At 37.7% G+C, this 17,770-nt stretch overlaps 1 protein-coding gene across 1 annotated transcript; it reads left to right on the forward strand.

Moving 5' to 3' along the window:
- Positions 1–7,659: 7,659 nt before the first annotated feature.
- Positions 7,660–8,609, forward strand: LOC124986370 (protein FAM205C-like). The gene is given in 2 exon segments (XM_047554763.1): positions 7,660–7,819; positions 7,822–8,609. Coding segments are annotated over 2 exon segments (948 nt in total).
- Positions 8,610–17,770: the final 9,161 nt, after the last annotated feature.

Genomic DNA, 17,770 nt, shown 5'->3' on the forward strand with positions numbered 1-17,770 from the left:
TACACATACATATGTATATATATACAAATAGCTATACATATATATCTCCTTATTTTGGAATAATTGTATATCCACAGGAAGATGAGAAAACATACAGAGGCATTTCCCTGTGTATTTCAGTCTGCTTCTCCCATTGATTATACCTTTCCTAAGTATAGTACAATATCAAAACCAGGGAATCAACATTTGTACAAGGTGTATTTAGTTCTCTGTCATTTTGTTACATGCATAGATTATTGTAAGCACAACTTGAGCAAAGTATTTCTTCACTACAAAGCTTCTCCTCGTTACCCCCATATAGCCACACCCATCATTTCCATCCACTCCCCATGACCCTTGACAACCATCAATTTAGTCTCCATATCCATAATTTTGACATTTTGAGAATACTAGTGAGATCCTATAGTAACTGATCTTTTGAGATTAGCTCTTTTCATGCAGACGATGTGCTTGTGATCCAACCAAATTACAAGTACCAACAGTTCAGTATATGCCATTGCCGAGTGGGTAGTCATTGGTATCTCCTTAACATTTGTCTAAATATTTGTCTATTCTGGACTTTTAATACAAATGGAATCATTCAACATATGATCTTTGTTAACTGGCTTCTTTCACTTAGCATAATGTTTTCAAGATTCATTATGTTTATAGCATGTATTAAAACTTCATTTTCTTTTATTGACAAATAGTATTCTCATGTATGGTTAGAATATGTTCAATTTATCCATGTGACTGTGGTAGTCATTTGGGTTATTTCCACTTTGGGGATATTATAATGCTGCTGTGAATATTCATATGCAAGTTTTGTGTGGACATATTTTCAATATGCCTGGGAATGAAATCACTAGGTCGCTTAGTGAATATATTTGTGGAACAGCCAGATAACTTTCCAAAATGGCTGCATCATTTTACATTCTCATCAGCAGTGTATAAGGGTTTCAATTCAATTCTCCACACCCTTGCTAACAGCCTTACTATCTTCCTTTTTGACAAGTTATCCTGGTTGGTTTCCCAAAATCATTGTGATTTTGATGTCAAGTTTCTTGTATCTAATGATATTGAGCATCTTTTTATGTCCTTATTGTTCACTTGCATATCTTCCTTGGTAAACTATTTACATCCATTGTCCTTTTTTTTTTTTTTTTTTTTTTTTTTTTTTTTTGTATGGGAGTGCGGGGGATTGAATCCAGGACCATGGGCAGCAAGGCAAGCATTCTAACAACTGAGCTATATCCCCAGTCCCCATTGTCCATTTTTAAATTGGATTATTTACTTTTCATTTTAAGAGTTCTTTCTATATTTTAGATACATGCCCCTCATTCTACATGACTTTCCAAATTATCTCCTGTTATTTGTAATTTCACTTTCTTTGTAGTATTTTTTTGTGGGGAGAGGGTACTGGGGATAGAACCCAGGAGCACTGGACCACTGATTCACATACCCAGGCCTATTTTGTATTTTATTTAGAGACAGGGTCTCACTGAGTTGCTTAGTGCCTCACCATGCTGAGGCTGGCTTTAAACTCTCAATCCCCCTGCACCTCTGGGATTACAGGTGTGCATTAACTCGCTGTGCTCTTTGTAGTATTTTTGAAAGCACATAAGTTTTTTATTTTGATGATGTCCAGCTTATCTAATTTTTTTTTTGTTGCTTTTGCATCCATGATCATGAAGATTTTGGACCTTCCTTCTGGGAGTTTTTAGATTTTACATTTAAATTAGTGATACAATTTGAGTTAAATTTGCATATAATGTGAGGTAAGTGTCCAAAAGCATTCTCTTACATGTACATTTCCAGTTGTCCAAGGACATTTGTTGAAAGGACTATCCCCTCTTCCTGACTTAATTATCTTGACACATTGTCAAAAATCAATGCACTGTATGCCATTTTTTTTAAAAAATTGTTTTTCTACCCCAAATCTCCAGTTACAGAGAACTGAGCAATTTAAGCTTTCAAGGGATGAGCTAAGGCCTGATCTGAAGCTTCAGGAACAATGAATTTCAAAATCCCGAGTCAAGTGCTCTTTAGTATAAGTGAGATCCAGCTGCTTTAGACAGCACCTTTGCATATGGAAGAGGGAGAAACCAATGTCTTTGGGGAACCAACATGAGAAGAGGAGGAGGAGAGAGAGAAAGAGAACACGCGATGGTCCCAAAGGTCAATTTTCTTTCCTTCCTGTTGTACTTTAATTAATTTTGGATTTTGTTTGTTTGATCTTCTTTCTATTCTTCAGAGAAAACAATACAGCCCACTCTGGTTAAAAATGCAGGATTTAGCATTAGAGGAACATGGGCTAGCATCCCAGATCCTTTTTTACTTTCTACCTATTTGATGTTTCCAAAGTTTAGTTTCTTCTTTTGCAAAATTAGGATAATAATAATATCTACCTCAAAGGATCAAAATGAGTATAAAATCTACCAGTAAAGGATTTAGCCATGATGTAGCCTGTACACTGTGCTGAATTACATTTACTATGTAATAGAATGGGGGATTTTAAGATTCTACAGTCATACGAGTCTTCTATTAACATGTGATAAAAGGGACAAAATTCTATTAATCTGTCAGACCTCATGGTCCTCTACTTACTCCCTGTGACGTAGGCAAGTTGCTTGTCTTCTGTGATTCTGACTTCGCTGCTCCTTAAATGGGCTGAAATATCAGCATGAACTGTTGTTCAGAGTTGTTACGATAGTCAGAGGAGGTAAGGATGGCACCAAGCTTTTAAAATTGTAAAATGTGTTACATTTGTAAAGTAGTTTATTGAAATACTTGCAAAATGAATTTGTAAAATATCAATGTTAATTTTTATGTTTGATTTCATTAACACTGTCCCTCACTGGTGACCTCAAGATAAAGATCAAAAGAGGGCAGTATGGTCAAAAGTTCTGCTGTGTATGGAAATTCCTTCTAAAAATTAGGAATGGAACCACCATATTGCCCAACTATCCCATTCCTTGGTATTTATCCAAAAGAACTAAAGTCACCTTACTATAGTGATACATCCACATCAGTGTTTATAGCAGTGTAATTCACAATACTCAGGTTATGGATCTAGTCCAGGTGTTCACCAACAGATAAAAGGATAAGGAAAATATGGTATATATACACAATGGAATTTCACTTGACCTTAAAGAAGAATGAAATTATGACATTTGAGGATAAATGAATAGAACTAGGGAACACCATGCTAAGTCAGTCTCAAAAAGTCAGTGGTCTAATGTTCCTCTCATATGTGGAAGCTGGAAAAAAATATGGAAAAGGTGGGCTTCCACTGCATAGAAGGGACATCCACGGAATAGAAAAAGGGAATTAAGAGGAAGGGAGGAGGAACAGGAAAAGGGAAGAACTATAGAATGCAATTGATGAAACTATACTATGTACATATAGGAGATACCTCAGTGAATTTCAGCTTCATATACAAAAATTAAAAAACAAATTAATAGCAAGAAAATCAGTAGAGTCTGGTGGAAAACGAATAGATAAAGTAGAAGGAAAAAGGGATAGTGGGGTGGAGAGGGAAAGGGGAATTATGGGGATTGAAATGGAATAACTTATATTTCATCCATATATGAATAAGTCAAAATGAACTTCACTATTATATACAACTATAATGCACTAATAAAAACATATTTCAAAAAAGTTTGCCAGGGGGTGGTCTGTGGCTAGGGATATAATTCAATGGTTCTCAAGCATGAACAAGGCTCTGAGTTCAATCCCCAGAACAGGCAAAATATATAAATAAACAAGATTTGTGTAATTAATTGAGAGTAAATTTTACATAAAAAGGAAATGAAGTAGATAACTATTGAACTCTAGCTAGTCCATGCAATGCTCATCCTTTAAATTAAACAAAATGTTGTCTACAATTTATTTTGAAGCATATAAATACTGACAGAGAGATTGGAAGATAACCAGGAAATGAATAAAGTAAATACAGCAAAACAGCAATAGTAAAATCTAAGAGGTGAAATTATGGGAAACCACACAAACTTTGCTGCAAGTTTGAAACTTTTCATAATAAAATGTATGGGGAAAGAAAAAAGAACTCTGCCTTGAAATAAAGCAGAGAGTCAACTGTAAATTCCTAGTTTTCAATCAAGGTTCTAAAGTATCTTGAAGAGTTAATGCTTAGTGGTTTTTGCATTTTTTTCTGAAGCTTTCCTGGGCTGGTTCTCTCAATGTTTTCTTTCTTAATGGTATGATGTCTGAGAACAGGAAATACATGAATTCAACTTATAATTTTAAAAGCCTTAATTTTAGTGCCAAAGAAATGGTCCCACAGGCTCTGGTCTGGTTGTACAGGAAACCCAATGCCCCAGTGTCTATGTGTGCCTGTGAATGGGTATGGAAACAAACATTTGAAACTTACTGATATTACAACTTAATATCAGTTTCTTCTGTTAACTTCAAACACAATTAGATAATTTACCTGTATTTTAAAGTAGATTCTATTATGAAACTCTATTTATGTAAAAGTAGTCCCAACTTTTCCCTTTTCTATTTGCCTATTTACACAGAAAGATGTCTCAAATACTGTCCAACAATCAGGATTGTTTCTCTGACATAAGAATAAATTGGGGGAAAATTTTCTGTATCTTTATATCATTTGAAAATTTCTGCATTCTGTTTGTGATTCCTTTCTCAACCTTCCTTCTTCCTGCTTCCCCCCAACAACTTTTAATTTTAAATACAAATTGTATAGTAATTTGGAAAAACAATATGAAGTGCCTCATTTAACTTCTCCCTATGTTTAAAGCTTATACAACTCTAGTACAAGAGCAAAATTAGGGACTTTGACCTTCGTAGGACACCAGCTACAGACTTTATTCCAATTTCACCAGGTTCCACTTGTCCCCATTTTTGATGATGCTCCATCTTAACCTTTTCCTCAGCGATCACCATTACTAGGAGTGAGGGTGGGGAGGGAACCTTTGGGAATTTACATGGTGAACACATATCTCCTTTGAAAAGCCATGCTATTACCCTGATGGTAGCAAATTGGCAGGAAGTGGCTTCATCTTTCCAAAACTACTGGTAGTGTGCTTGGGTGGCTTATACTAGCTGGGCAGCCAGTGATTAAGCATTCAGAAATTCTGTCATTGGTAGTTTGAATCAACCCTTGTAGAATAATTACCTCAGAGAATTCTGCAGAAAGTATAAATCAAGGTTCCCCCTCCCTTCTTTTTAAAAATTTTTAAAAATTTGTTCTAATTAGTTGTACATGACAGTAGAATGCATTTATACACTTTGATAACTCATACATAAATGGTGTGTAATTTCTTAAAGCCTGTTTAGGGGCTGGAATGTAGCTCAGAGCACTTGCCTAGCATGTGCAAAACCCTGGGGTCAATACCCAGTCCTACAAAAGAAGAAAAGCCTGTTTTGCAGCATGCTACTGTCTGCATGTCATTCGCAGTTCATCTTGGTTAATCCCAGTTCTCAGTACACCTCTTCTATCTGGGTTTGTCAGATATACCTTCCTTCCTTCCTAGTAAGAAAGTAGTTGTCATTCATGATGTTTCTTTTCCTTAGGGTTATAAAATAGGACAGCTAAATAATTGAATAAAAAAGCAAGGTTTTCCATTAATGGATTCTAATACCTTATTAAAGGACCTTTTTGGAAGTAACTCACTTTCATTATGCCCACACTGACGTGTCCTTTCTTCTCATGGTTCCATCCATTCTCTCTAAAACTTTTAGGAACTGGTCTTCTCCATTGAGTCAGATGATGGGAACCTGATGAGAAGACCTGCTTGATTTAAAATTTCCAGGAGTCAAAAGCCACAGGGATTCTCTGAAAAACTTAGCTATGTTTCCTCTCAAACTTTGTATATCAATACAGACATAAAAAGAGTAAAACAAAAACAATATTTTCCTATGCCGTGTTCTCCCCTTAACTAAATGTGTTGCTTACATCATAGACATGTATTGATTAATTTAGATAGAAAGCCCATTCCAAGTGCTGTGGGGTGGACTAGATGTTTTCACTTCTTAAGGACCAAGAAACTGGAGGCAAAATCACACTGAAACATAACAGTGGAATGAGTGGGAGTTTTTGAGTTTGCTCAGAATTCACATTCTGACTTGGTTACTTACTAGTTGAATAAATTTGGGTAAGTTACTGAACTTTTATGTGTTGCTTTCCTCACTAGTGAAGTTTTTAAGAGCATGAATAGTAATGATTGAATCTGTTGGAGGCCTTTTATGTTCATTTTTGTAATGCTTTAATTTAATCCATTATATTTTGTCTTTACTAATAAAATCTCAGGTTGCATTATTTCCATTTTATGAATGAAAAAATTGAGTCTCAGAAACATTCAGTAAGTTGGTCAAGGTTATAGGTTAACAGAGGACAGAGCTTAGATTTAAACAGGCTTCAAAGTCAGTAATCTTAGACCATTCTAGAGGCCACATTGTATATGAAAAAATGCATGGAAATACATACAATAAGGCTTTTCATTGTTACATTGCTATTTAATATGTAATGAAGCATGTCTTTGCTATAAAGATAATTATTTTAATATATTATTTTACAGTATGTTAAAGATTAAATAAGTTGATTTTTTTGTTTTTAATGAAAAGATCACTAAACTTGGAGTCAGATGATCTGACCCAGGTCTTGGTTCTGTTATTTACTTGCTCTGCTGACAGGCAGGTCACTTTCACAAGTAGCCTCATTCATACACAGGCATGCCTGCCATATAGTAACTGTTCAATGAATATTGTTGAAGAATAAATGAATGAATATTAATTTCTTTTCCAGGTCATAAAATGATTTTCCTTGTGATGTACATGAATGAAAATTCAAACATTTAAAGCTCAAATGAAAGTTAGTAATATCTGAGTTAGAGGTGCCCCAGACCAAAATGCTTCTTCTATAGCGCCTCCTGTGATGCAATCAGGTATTGCAAGTTATTGAACAGACTTTCCAGCAGTGTCTGGTTCTTGCATTGTGCCTGGGATTTGCCCTGCAACTTGCTTGTTTCTCTTCTACTTCCATTTAAACCTAGTCTGAACAGGAAGACTTTTACTTTGTCCTTTAGTATTTTTGTTTTTGTTTTTGTCTTGGTTGTGGGGGATTGGGGGTATGGGCATCTGGGTTTCCAATCCAGGGTTTTGGACATACTATCTATGAACTCTACCACTAACCTACAATTTTCAGTCCTTGCTTGGTTCTTTAAATAAATCACTGCCTATTTACTTAATGTTGTGATGCTCTTGGGTTGGTTAGTAAAAATCCTGAAGGCAGGAATGTCTGGGGTAAGAAGCATCCTTTCTTATGGTCCTTTTATGCTTTATGCTTTTATGCTACCCTTTTATACTACATCCTTCTATGCTAACTAATAAACTGAAGAACTTAACTAACAAAAGTGTGATTTATTGAACCTTTTCTATAGACCAGGCACTGATTAAAACTCTTGTACTAATCCTATTGCAAATCTTATTTGAGTCCCAGAGCAGGCTGACAAGTTAAATAATAATATTATCTCACTTTACACATAGGGAAAGGGCAATTGAGAATGATTAAGTTACTCATTCAATAGCACATATCCTAGAGGCAGAGATAGGACTGGGACCCAGTCCGTCAGATCCTGTATGTGCATTGCCTCTTGTAACATAGTAGAAAGAAAAAAAAGGTCAGAAAGAGGGGATGTAGGAATGCATCACGGAAGAGTCAAACAAAAGTCTAGAGATAAAACATCAAGAGCTAAGAAAACCTCCCAGGAAGAAGCTGAGAAGCTGAGGAAGCTGCTTTCTGTCATGAAAAGCCAGGGCTGGCTTCCTCAGGTGGAAAGTATACGGCGGCTCCTTTGTGCAGATCCTGCTGCCAAATCTGCAATTCTCTAGCTCTGGAGATTCAGCAATTGCTGGAGTATGACAACAATCAGATCTCCCCTACTTTACTGGGGCCATCGCAGGGCCCTCCTTGCCCAGGCACATTGTCCACATCAGGTGTGTCTTGTGAGCAGGGTTCCCAGGACTCCAGACAGTTTTCCCTGGCATCTGGCCCCGTGCTGTCACAATTACTGGGTCAGAAATCTTTAACTCAGTTAGCTGCCCACTCAGCTGATGCAGCTGGTGTCCACAATGTCTGGCCTGATCACCTTCAGCAAAGGCAGAAATTTCAAGCGCCAAAAAAGCCCCAGGATACAGGAGCTCTGTCTTCTTCAAGCCTCGAGGAGCCTGGGATTCCTGTGAACCAGAAGGAGAGAAAGAAGAACTCTGCACTTGTCCCCAGGAACCAAGGAACTCCAGAAGCTGACTTGGGAAATACGATGATGCTCTTTTCACACTGGATTAACCCTGAAGTGAATGGTCAAAGGCACGAGGAACACATTTCCCCCTCTAAGGCTGAGAAGGTGACCAGATCCAGGACGAAAGAGGTTAAGAAGGGTCCAGCCCCCACCAAAGACCATGCTGGGGGAGCTAGGTTGGAGAAGAAAGCAGAGGACCCCATGGCCCAGCCTCCCCCTACTGAGAAGGAGCGCTTGTCTTTCCTTGATGTCCTCTGTGACTTCACCAACAGTTCTGGCAAAACTCCCTTCAGTCCTGTCAATCCTGAGGCCTGTGCCACTCCTACAACTGCTCCAAACTCTGTTGTCAACTGACTTGTGCCACCCAACCAGAAAATCTATCCTAAGTCTCAACTCTCAGCTCAGCAGAAGGCACTGGTTTACCCAGAAAATACCCATTCCAACAAAAAGGAGTTTGTAGGTTCCCAAACCTCTACATCCCCCTGAAGAAGACTGCCAATCACCATTTATATTAACATGCAGGTGAGGCATGGCATTCTCCAAATATACTCTATACCTGTAAGCAAAAAAAAAAAAAAAAAGAGGGAAGGCCAACATCAGTGGGTCTGTGATTTACTTCCATGTATAATTCAAATAAATGGAAGCACCTGGCTTATTCTGAATTGTGCTTTACCATAGCAGCCCCTCAATGACTGGGGAGATAGATCTCAGCACCAAGAAACCAGAATCCTTGGCCAATTGCACAGTGACTTATAAAACGCTATTTATGGTTAGGAATGGTGGACTAATGGAATAAAAGTTTATGTAACCAATGTTTTGTAAGAACAACAATAAATTATTGCTATTTTTCATTCTTTTGCTTCTTGGGAGGTAAATTTTTTAAGGACCAGTCCCTGTTTTTCTCCTTTAAAAATCACTTTTAAGAAACATAATATGTTTTGACAAAGATATTTCAAACATAACACAGTTATTTAAAAAAAAAATCAAGGCTATCTACACAGTAAGAGAATCTCTAGACACAATAACACGCCTTCCCTATCCTCTGGGGGAAACTTGTTTCAGAGGTGGGGAATTAGGGAGTGAATCTGATGAACTGCCTTGACCCCTTTTGTCTGAGTCTGAGCCAGTCTGGAATATTTGGAGACTGTAACTGGTCGCCAAGTTTCCCTGGGCCTTTGTGATTGCAAATGAATTTGCTGCCCCAGTGAAGACAACAACCTACCCTCCCTGAAATGAGAGGCTGCAAACACTCACATGGTGAAAAATCATGCCAGAGAAGTGGACAAGGCTGTGCTTATATTTAGGTTATTGCTTTCATATGGATGTGGGTAGAGAAATGAAAACCAAGGAACACAAAATATGTAAAATCAGTTTCAGATTTTCATTAAGCACACACTTTGTTCTGGACTATTGGACAAATGCTCCCCTCCTGTGGTCAGATAGTAGAATACAGAGGAATAGAGAATAACTGTGAAATGAACAGGGAATGTGACAGTTTGTTTTATGTTTTCAGAAGGTCTTTTGGTTTTATGGAAAAAAAAAATTACTTCCAAAGAAACCAAAAGAATGAAAGAAAGTAAGGAAGTAATGGGAAAAAAATCTACAAAAAACAATAAAATAATTTTATTCCTCCCTTCCCAATACTGGGGATAGAACCAAGCACCCTACACAAGCTAGGCAAGTGCTTTATTACTGAGCTATATCCCCAGCCCCAACAAATTAACTTTCTATAAAATGGCTCAGTTTAGCAATTTTTCCTTCATGGAACCTTCTCTGATTACTCAAACAAGAACCTAATCCTCCCTCCGCAGTTTAATACATTAAACAACAGAATTAGACTAATTCTGCAGGGTACAAGGACCTGTCCTAGATGCTGAAGATTAAAAACCTAAAAAAGGCATATTCTCTGAACTGAAATACAACTCAGGTGTAATTAGGGAATTAAGTAGAGAAGTACAGAATAAGCAACTTAATATACATGGTACGTGAAATAGGTATACGAGAAGACTTTGGGAGAATAAAGTTTATTTTGTCCATCTCTCTTGAAGATGATGGCTAAAGTGAATTATCAAGTGTAAAATATATCGAGATTTGAAGAAAAATAGGAGAATGTTCGTGGTCATGAAGAACATGAAGCAGGGATCCAAGATGGCGGGCTGGAGGGAGGCTGCGTTCCTTGTTGCCCCGTTGCTCTGGTTTCAAGCAGAGGCTATCTGTTTCTTGGTGAGGCACTTTTTGTGCTTATCGATCCCCTGCTCTTTACCCCATTTGTCTACTGTGATCATCTGCAGTCTGCCAGCATATTGACGCCTTTTTTGAGTGCAGATTGCTCACTGTCAGGCGCCTATTATCCGCCATTTGCCTGCCTCTTGCCTGTTCATCGCCTGCCTTTCACCTACCTATCACCCACCACCTGAGGTTCACCTCCCCATCGTCTGACAGCTGCCAGCAGACTGACCGCAGACCGCCAGTGGAGCGCCAGCTGCATGCTGTTGCCTGGAAGTTCTCTGTCACAGTACCTGCAGGTTTGATTACATGTGGCTGCCGCCATTTTGAGACAACAGCCAGGCCCCGTAGGACCTCTGGCCGGACTGACTGAGCCCCGTCTCCAGGATCCCTCAGCCCAACCGATCACTCCCTGCCTCTGGGGCCCTCATGTAGACTGACTGTTCCCTGTCACCAGGACCCGCAGTCCAACTGACTGCATCCTATCACGGGGACCCCAGACCAACTGTTTGCACCCGGCCTCCAGGATCCTGCAACCACACCAAACACACCCAACCTCCAGGACCCCTGCCTGACAAACCACATCCCGCCTCCAGGACCTCCAGCCGACCACGTCCACACCCTGAGCTGCAGCTCCCCATTTGTTAACACATTTGGAAGCCAGAGCGCCCATCTTGAATAATCCTGTAAGCAGTAGCTCCGATCTTTAGGTGGGGCAAATCCCATCCTGAGAGGCCTGCTGGAGACTTGAAGCTCATTGTCAGGTACCCCTCAAGCATCAGGCTACTGAAGACTGGGAGGTTTCATTACTATATGACTGTTATACTGTAGATTTTCTTTTTTCTTCTTATTGAAAAAATTTAAGTTTTTATTTCTTTACTTTTCTTGCTCTCTTTTCCTTTTGTTTACCTGCTCCCTCAGAGTCTCTTTCTCCCTTTTTGCATGTTAACATCCAATTTCTTTTGATTACACTCTCACCCTTTCTATTATCTAGAACTTCTGTATATTCTTTTCTTATCCCATTAACAGCTACATCCTATATCCCTTTGCATCCTCTTTGTCCTGAATTAGAAACTGCAGACCTTATTGCAAATCTGTTTGTTATACTGAAGATAATATTTGAACTCATTCTGTTTATTATGACAATTTTGTTATTGTCCTCATAGGGGCTATTTGGTCTAGGATTGCATAGTGTCTGAATTGGGCACTGCTAATATTGATCTCCCCTTAAAGAAAAGGTTTTGGAAACCTATAGGGCCACTATAAGCCTATAGGGGGAAATCTGCAATACCCCAGATCGGCACTGCTAGAGGGGAAGATACATGAACAACATGAAAAAACAAGGGAAGAAAATGATCCAAACAAATCTAGATTCTATATTAATAGAATCCAATGACAGTATGTTAGAAGAAATGTCAGAAAAGGACTTCAGATTATACATGATTAAGATGATTTGTGAAGCAAAGGATGAGTTAAGAGAGCAGATGTAGGCAATGATTGATAATACCAATAAGCAGTTGAAAGAGCGAGTGCAGGAAGCAAAAGATCATTTCAACAAAGAGATAGACATTCTCAAAAAAAAAACCCAAATGGAAATCCTTGAAATGAAGGAAACAATAACTAAATAAAAAACTCAATGGAAAGCATCACCAAAAGACTAGACCACTTGGAAGACAGAACCTCAGAAAACGAAGACAAAATATTTAATCTTGAAAATAAAGTTGACCAAACACAGAAGATGGTAAGAAATCATGAAGAGAATCTCCAAGAACTATGGGACATCATGAAAAGACCAAATTTAAGAATTATTGGGATTGAGGAAGGCACAGAGATACAAACCAAAGACATGAACAACCTATTCAATGAAATAATATCAGAAAATTTCCCAAACCTGAAGAATGAAATGGAAAATCAAATACAAGAGGCTTACAGAACACCAAATGCACAAAATCACAACAGATCCACCCCAAGGCACATTTTAATGAAAATGCCTAACATTCAAAATAAAGATAGGATTTTGAAGGCCATGAGAGAAAAGCATCAGATTACATATAGGGGGAAACCAATACAGATAGCAGCAGACTTTTCAACCCAGACTCTAAAAGTTAGAAGGGCCTGGACCAACATATTTCAAGCTCTGAAAGAACATGGTTGCCAACCTATAGTTTTGCTATACACAGCAAAACTAACCTTCAGATTTGAAGATGAAATAAAATCCTTCCATGATAAACAAAAGTTAAAAGAATTTACAAATAGAAAGCCTGCGCTACAGAATGTTCTCAACAAAATACTCCATGAGGAGGAAATGAAAAACAACAATGTAGGTCAGCAAAGGGAGGAACTACCTTAGAGAAAAACCACTCAAAGGAGAAACCGAGCCAACTTAAAAACCAAAAATAAGCCAAATGACTGGGAATACAAATTTTATCTCAATAATAACCCTGAACGTTAATGGCCTAACCTCATCAATCAAAAGACATAGACTGGCAGAATGGATTAAAAAGAAAGACCCAACAATATGCTGCCTGCAAGAGACTCATCTCATAGAAAAAGACATCCACAGACTAAAGGTGAAAGGGAAAAAACCTACCACGCACATGGACTCAGTAAAAAAGCGGGGGTTTCCATCCTTATATCAGATAAAGTGAACTTCAAGCCAAAGTTAGTCAGAAGGGATAAAGAAGGACATTTCATACTGCTCAAGGGAACCATGAATCAGGAAGACATAATGATAGTAAATATTTATGCCCCAAACAATGGTGCATCCCTGTACATCAAACAAATCCTTCTCAATTTCAGGAATCAAATAGACCACAACACAATAATTCTGGGTAACTTTAACACACCACTGTCACCACTAGATAGATCTTCCAAACAAAAACCAACCAAAGAAACCATAGAACTCAATAACACAATCAATAACATAGACTTAATAGACTATATAGAGTATTCCATCCATCAAAGAGTGGATTCACTTTCTTCTCAGCAACACATGGAACCTTCTCCAAAATAGAACATATGTTATGCCACAAAGCAGCCCTTAAGAAATGCAAAAAATAGAGATACTACCTTGTGTTCTATCAGATCATAATGGACATAGAGTAGAAATCAATGACAAAATAAAAAACAGAAATTACTCCAACACCTGGAGAATAAATAATATGCTTTTGAATGAAACATGGATAACAGAAAACATCAGGGAGGAGATAAAAAAATTCTTAGAGGTCAATGAGAACAACATTACAACATATCAAAATCTCTGGGACACTATGAAAGCAATACTAAGAGGAAAATTCATTGCATGGAGCGCATTCCAGAAAAGAATGAAAAGTCAATAACTAAGTGACCTAACATTACAGCTCAAAGCCCTAGAAAAAGAAGAACAGAATAATAGCAAAAGTAGTAGAAGACAGGAAATAGTTAAAATCAGAGCTGAAGTCAATGAAATTGAAACAAAAGAAACAATCCAAAAAATTGACAAAACAAAAAGTTGGTTCTTTGAAAAAGTAAACAAAATAGACAAATGCTTAGCCACACTAACAAAGAGAAGGAGAGAGAAAACTCAAATTACTAAAATTTGCGATGAAAAAGGAAATATCACAATAGACACCACTGAGATACATAACATAATGAGAAGCTACTTTGAAAATCTGTATTCCAACAAAATAGAAACTACCAAAGACATTGACAAATTTCTAGACATATGCTCCTCCCAAACTGAACCAGGAGGACATACACAATTTAAACAGATCAATATCAAGCAATGAAATAGAAGAAGCCATTAAAAAGCTACCATCCAAGAAAAGCCCAGGACCCAATGGATTCTCAGCCAAGTTCTACAAGACCTTCAAAGAAGAACTCATTCCAATACCTCTCAAATATTCCAGGAAAGAGAAAAGGAGGGTACCCTACCAAACTCATTCTATGAAGCTAATATCACCCTCATACCCAAACCAGGAAAAGACACATCAAGGAAAGAAAATTTTAGACCAATATCCTTGATGAATATAGATGCAAAGATCCTTAACAAAATATTGGCAAACTGTATCCAAAAACATATTAAGAAAATTGTGCACCACGATCAAGTGGGGTTCATCCCTGGAATGCAAGGATGGTTTAACATCCATAAATCAACAAACGTAATCTATCATGTCAATAGTCTTAAGGATAAGAATCATATAGTTATTTCAATTGACGCAGAAAAAGCTTTCAACAAAATACAATACCCCTTCATGCTCAAAACACTAGAAAAAATAGGGATAGTAGGAACATACCTGAACATTGTAAAGGCTATTTATACTAAGCCCATGGCCAACATCATTCTTAATGGACAAAAACTGAAACCATTCCCTTTAAAAATGGGAACAAGACAGGGATGTCCTCTTTCACCACTTCTATTCAACATTGTCCTCGAAACTCTAGCCAGAACGATTAGACAGACTAAAGAAATTAAAGGGATACGAATAGGAGAAGAGGAACTTAAGTTGTCACTATTTGCTGATGACATGATTCTATATTTAGAGGATCCAAAAAACTCCTCCAGAAAACTTCTAGACCTCATCAATGAATTCAGCAAAATAGCAGGCTATAAAATCAACACGCGTAAATCTAAAGTATTTTTATATGCAAGCGATGAAACATCTGAAAGAGAAATGAGGAAAACAACTCCATTTGCAATAGCCTCAAAAAAATAAAATACTTGGGAATCAATCTAACCAAAGAGGTAAAAGATCTCTACAATGAAAACTACAAAACATTGAAGAAAGAAATTGAGGAAGACCTTAGAAGATCAAAAGATCTCTTGTGTTCTTGGATAGGCAGAATTAATATTGTCAAAATGGCCATACTACCCAAAGTGCTATGCAGATTCAATGCAATTCCAATTAAAATCCCAATGATGTACCTTACAGAAATAGAGCAAGCAATCATGAAATTCATCTGAAAGAATAAGAAACCCAGAATAGCTAAAGCAATCCTTAGCCGGAAGAATGAAACAGGGGGTATCGCAATACCAGATCTTCAACTACTACAAAGCAATAGTTACAAAAATGGCATGGTATTGACAACAAAATAGACAGGTAGATAAATGGTATAGAATAGAGGACATGGACACAAACCCAAATAAATACAATTTTCTCATACTAGACAAAGGGGCCAAAAATATGCAATGGAGAAAAGATAGCCTCTTCAACAAATGGTGCTGGGAAAACTGGAAACCCATATGCAGCAGAATGAAATTAAACCCCTATCTCTCACCCTGCACAAAACTCAACTCAAATTGTACCATGGACCTCAGAATCAGACCAGAGACCCTGCATCTTATAGAAGAAAAAGTAGGTCCAAATCTTCAACATGTTGGCCTTGGATCAGACTTCCTTCCCATAGCGCAAGAAATAAGAGCAAGAATCAATAACTGGGATAGATTCAAACTAAAAAGCTTTCTCTCAGCAAAGGGAACTATCAGCAATGTGAAAAGAGAACCCACAGAGTGGGAGAAAATCTTTGCCACCCATACTTCAGATAGAGCACTAATTTCCAGAATATATAAAGAACTCAAAAACTCTACACCAAAAACACAAATAACCCAATCAACAAATGGGCTAAGGATATGAACAGACACTTCACAGAAGAAGATCTACAAGCAATCAACAGATATATGACAAAATGTTCAACATCTCTAGTAATAAGAGAAATGCAAATCTAAAGTACATTTATAAAATACAATATGAGTGAGTGCAACCCAGAGTTTGGGTCCCAGTCTCAGACAGCCTGGATTCATATCTGAGCTTTGCTGCCAACACTTGATAACTTAAGAAAATGATCTAAACTTTCTGTGAATGATTTGTCCCTGAATTTTTGCAAGGATTAAATGAGAGTAGAACATTCAGGGACTAGGCCATGATGGACTGATGGACACAGAGTAATCAGTCTGTCACCATCAACTCTTATTATTACACTCATATCCAAATGTTGCCATTTCCTCACTTCTGCCTCATTAAATCTAAACTCCCTGGTTATCATGCAAGAAACTTTGAAATCTGACTTCAGCCTATCTTCTCCCAGTTCACAACTTTTTCTAAATACATCAGGCAAATCTGTGGCTCCAGGTTTTTGCTCAAGCTCTTTGCTTTGCTGTTCAATATTTTCCATTTAAAAATTCCCACTCTTGGGAGAAAATCTTTGCCACTCATATTTCAGATAGAGCATTAATTTCCAGAATATATAAAGAACTCAAAAAACTCTACACCAAGAATACAAATAACCCAGTCAACAAATGGGCTAAGGAAATGAATAGACACTTCACAGAAGAAGATCTACAAGCAATCAACAAACATATGAAAAAATGTTCAACATCTTTAGTAATAAGAAAAATGCAAATCAAAACAACCCTAAGATTCCATCTCACCCCAATTAGAATGGCAATTATCAAGAACACTAGCAACAATAGGTGTTGGTGATGTTGTGGGGAAAAAGGTACACTCATACATTGCTGGTGGGTTTGCAAATTAGTGCAGTCACTCTGGAAAGCAGTGTGGAGATTCCTTAGAAAACTTGGAATGGACCTACCATTTGACCCAGCTAGCCTGCTCCTCGGCCTATTCCCCAAGGACTTAAAATCAGCATGCTACAGAGATGCAGCCACATCAATATTCATAGCTGCTCAATTCACAGTAGCCAGATTGTGGAACCAACCTAGATGTCCTTCAATTGATGAATGGATAAAGAAACTGTGGTATATATATACAATGGAATATTACTCAGCCATAAAGAATAATAAAATTATGGCATTTGCAGGCAAATGGATGAAATTGGAGAATATCATGCTAAGTGAGATAAGCCAATCTCAAAAACGAAAGGACGAATGATCTCGCTGATAAGTGGATGATGACACATAATGGGGGGTAGGAGGGGGGCAAGAATGGAGGAAGGAGGGACTGTATATAGGGAAAAGAGGGGTGGGAGAGGTGGGGGGGAAGGAAAAAATAACAGAATGAATCAAACACCATTACCCTATGTAAATGTATGATTACACAAATGGTATGCGTCACTCCATGTACAAACAGAAACAACATGTATCCCATTTGTTTACAATAAAAATAAATTAAAAATAATACGTAAAGCAAAATTTATATCATGAATTTGACCTGAAACCTGTAGAACTACCAGTCCTTCAAACCTGCCAAGGTCCAGGGTGTGCATACATTGTGTGTGTGTGTGTTGGGGGAGATGGGATATAATGGTATAAACCTCTAAAATTTGATGCCCCAGAACACAAATGTGCATGCTAA

The sequence above is a fragment of the Sciurus carolinensis genome, chromosome 6 (assembly GCF_902686445.1).
Source record: "Sciurus carolinensis chromosome 6, mSciCar1.2, whole genome shotgun sequence".
In the NCBI taxonomy this organism is placed as follows: domain Eukaryota; kingdom Metazoa; phylum Chordata; class Mammalia; order Rodentia; family Sciuridae; genus Sciurus; species Sciurus carolinensis.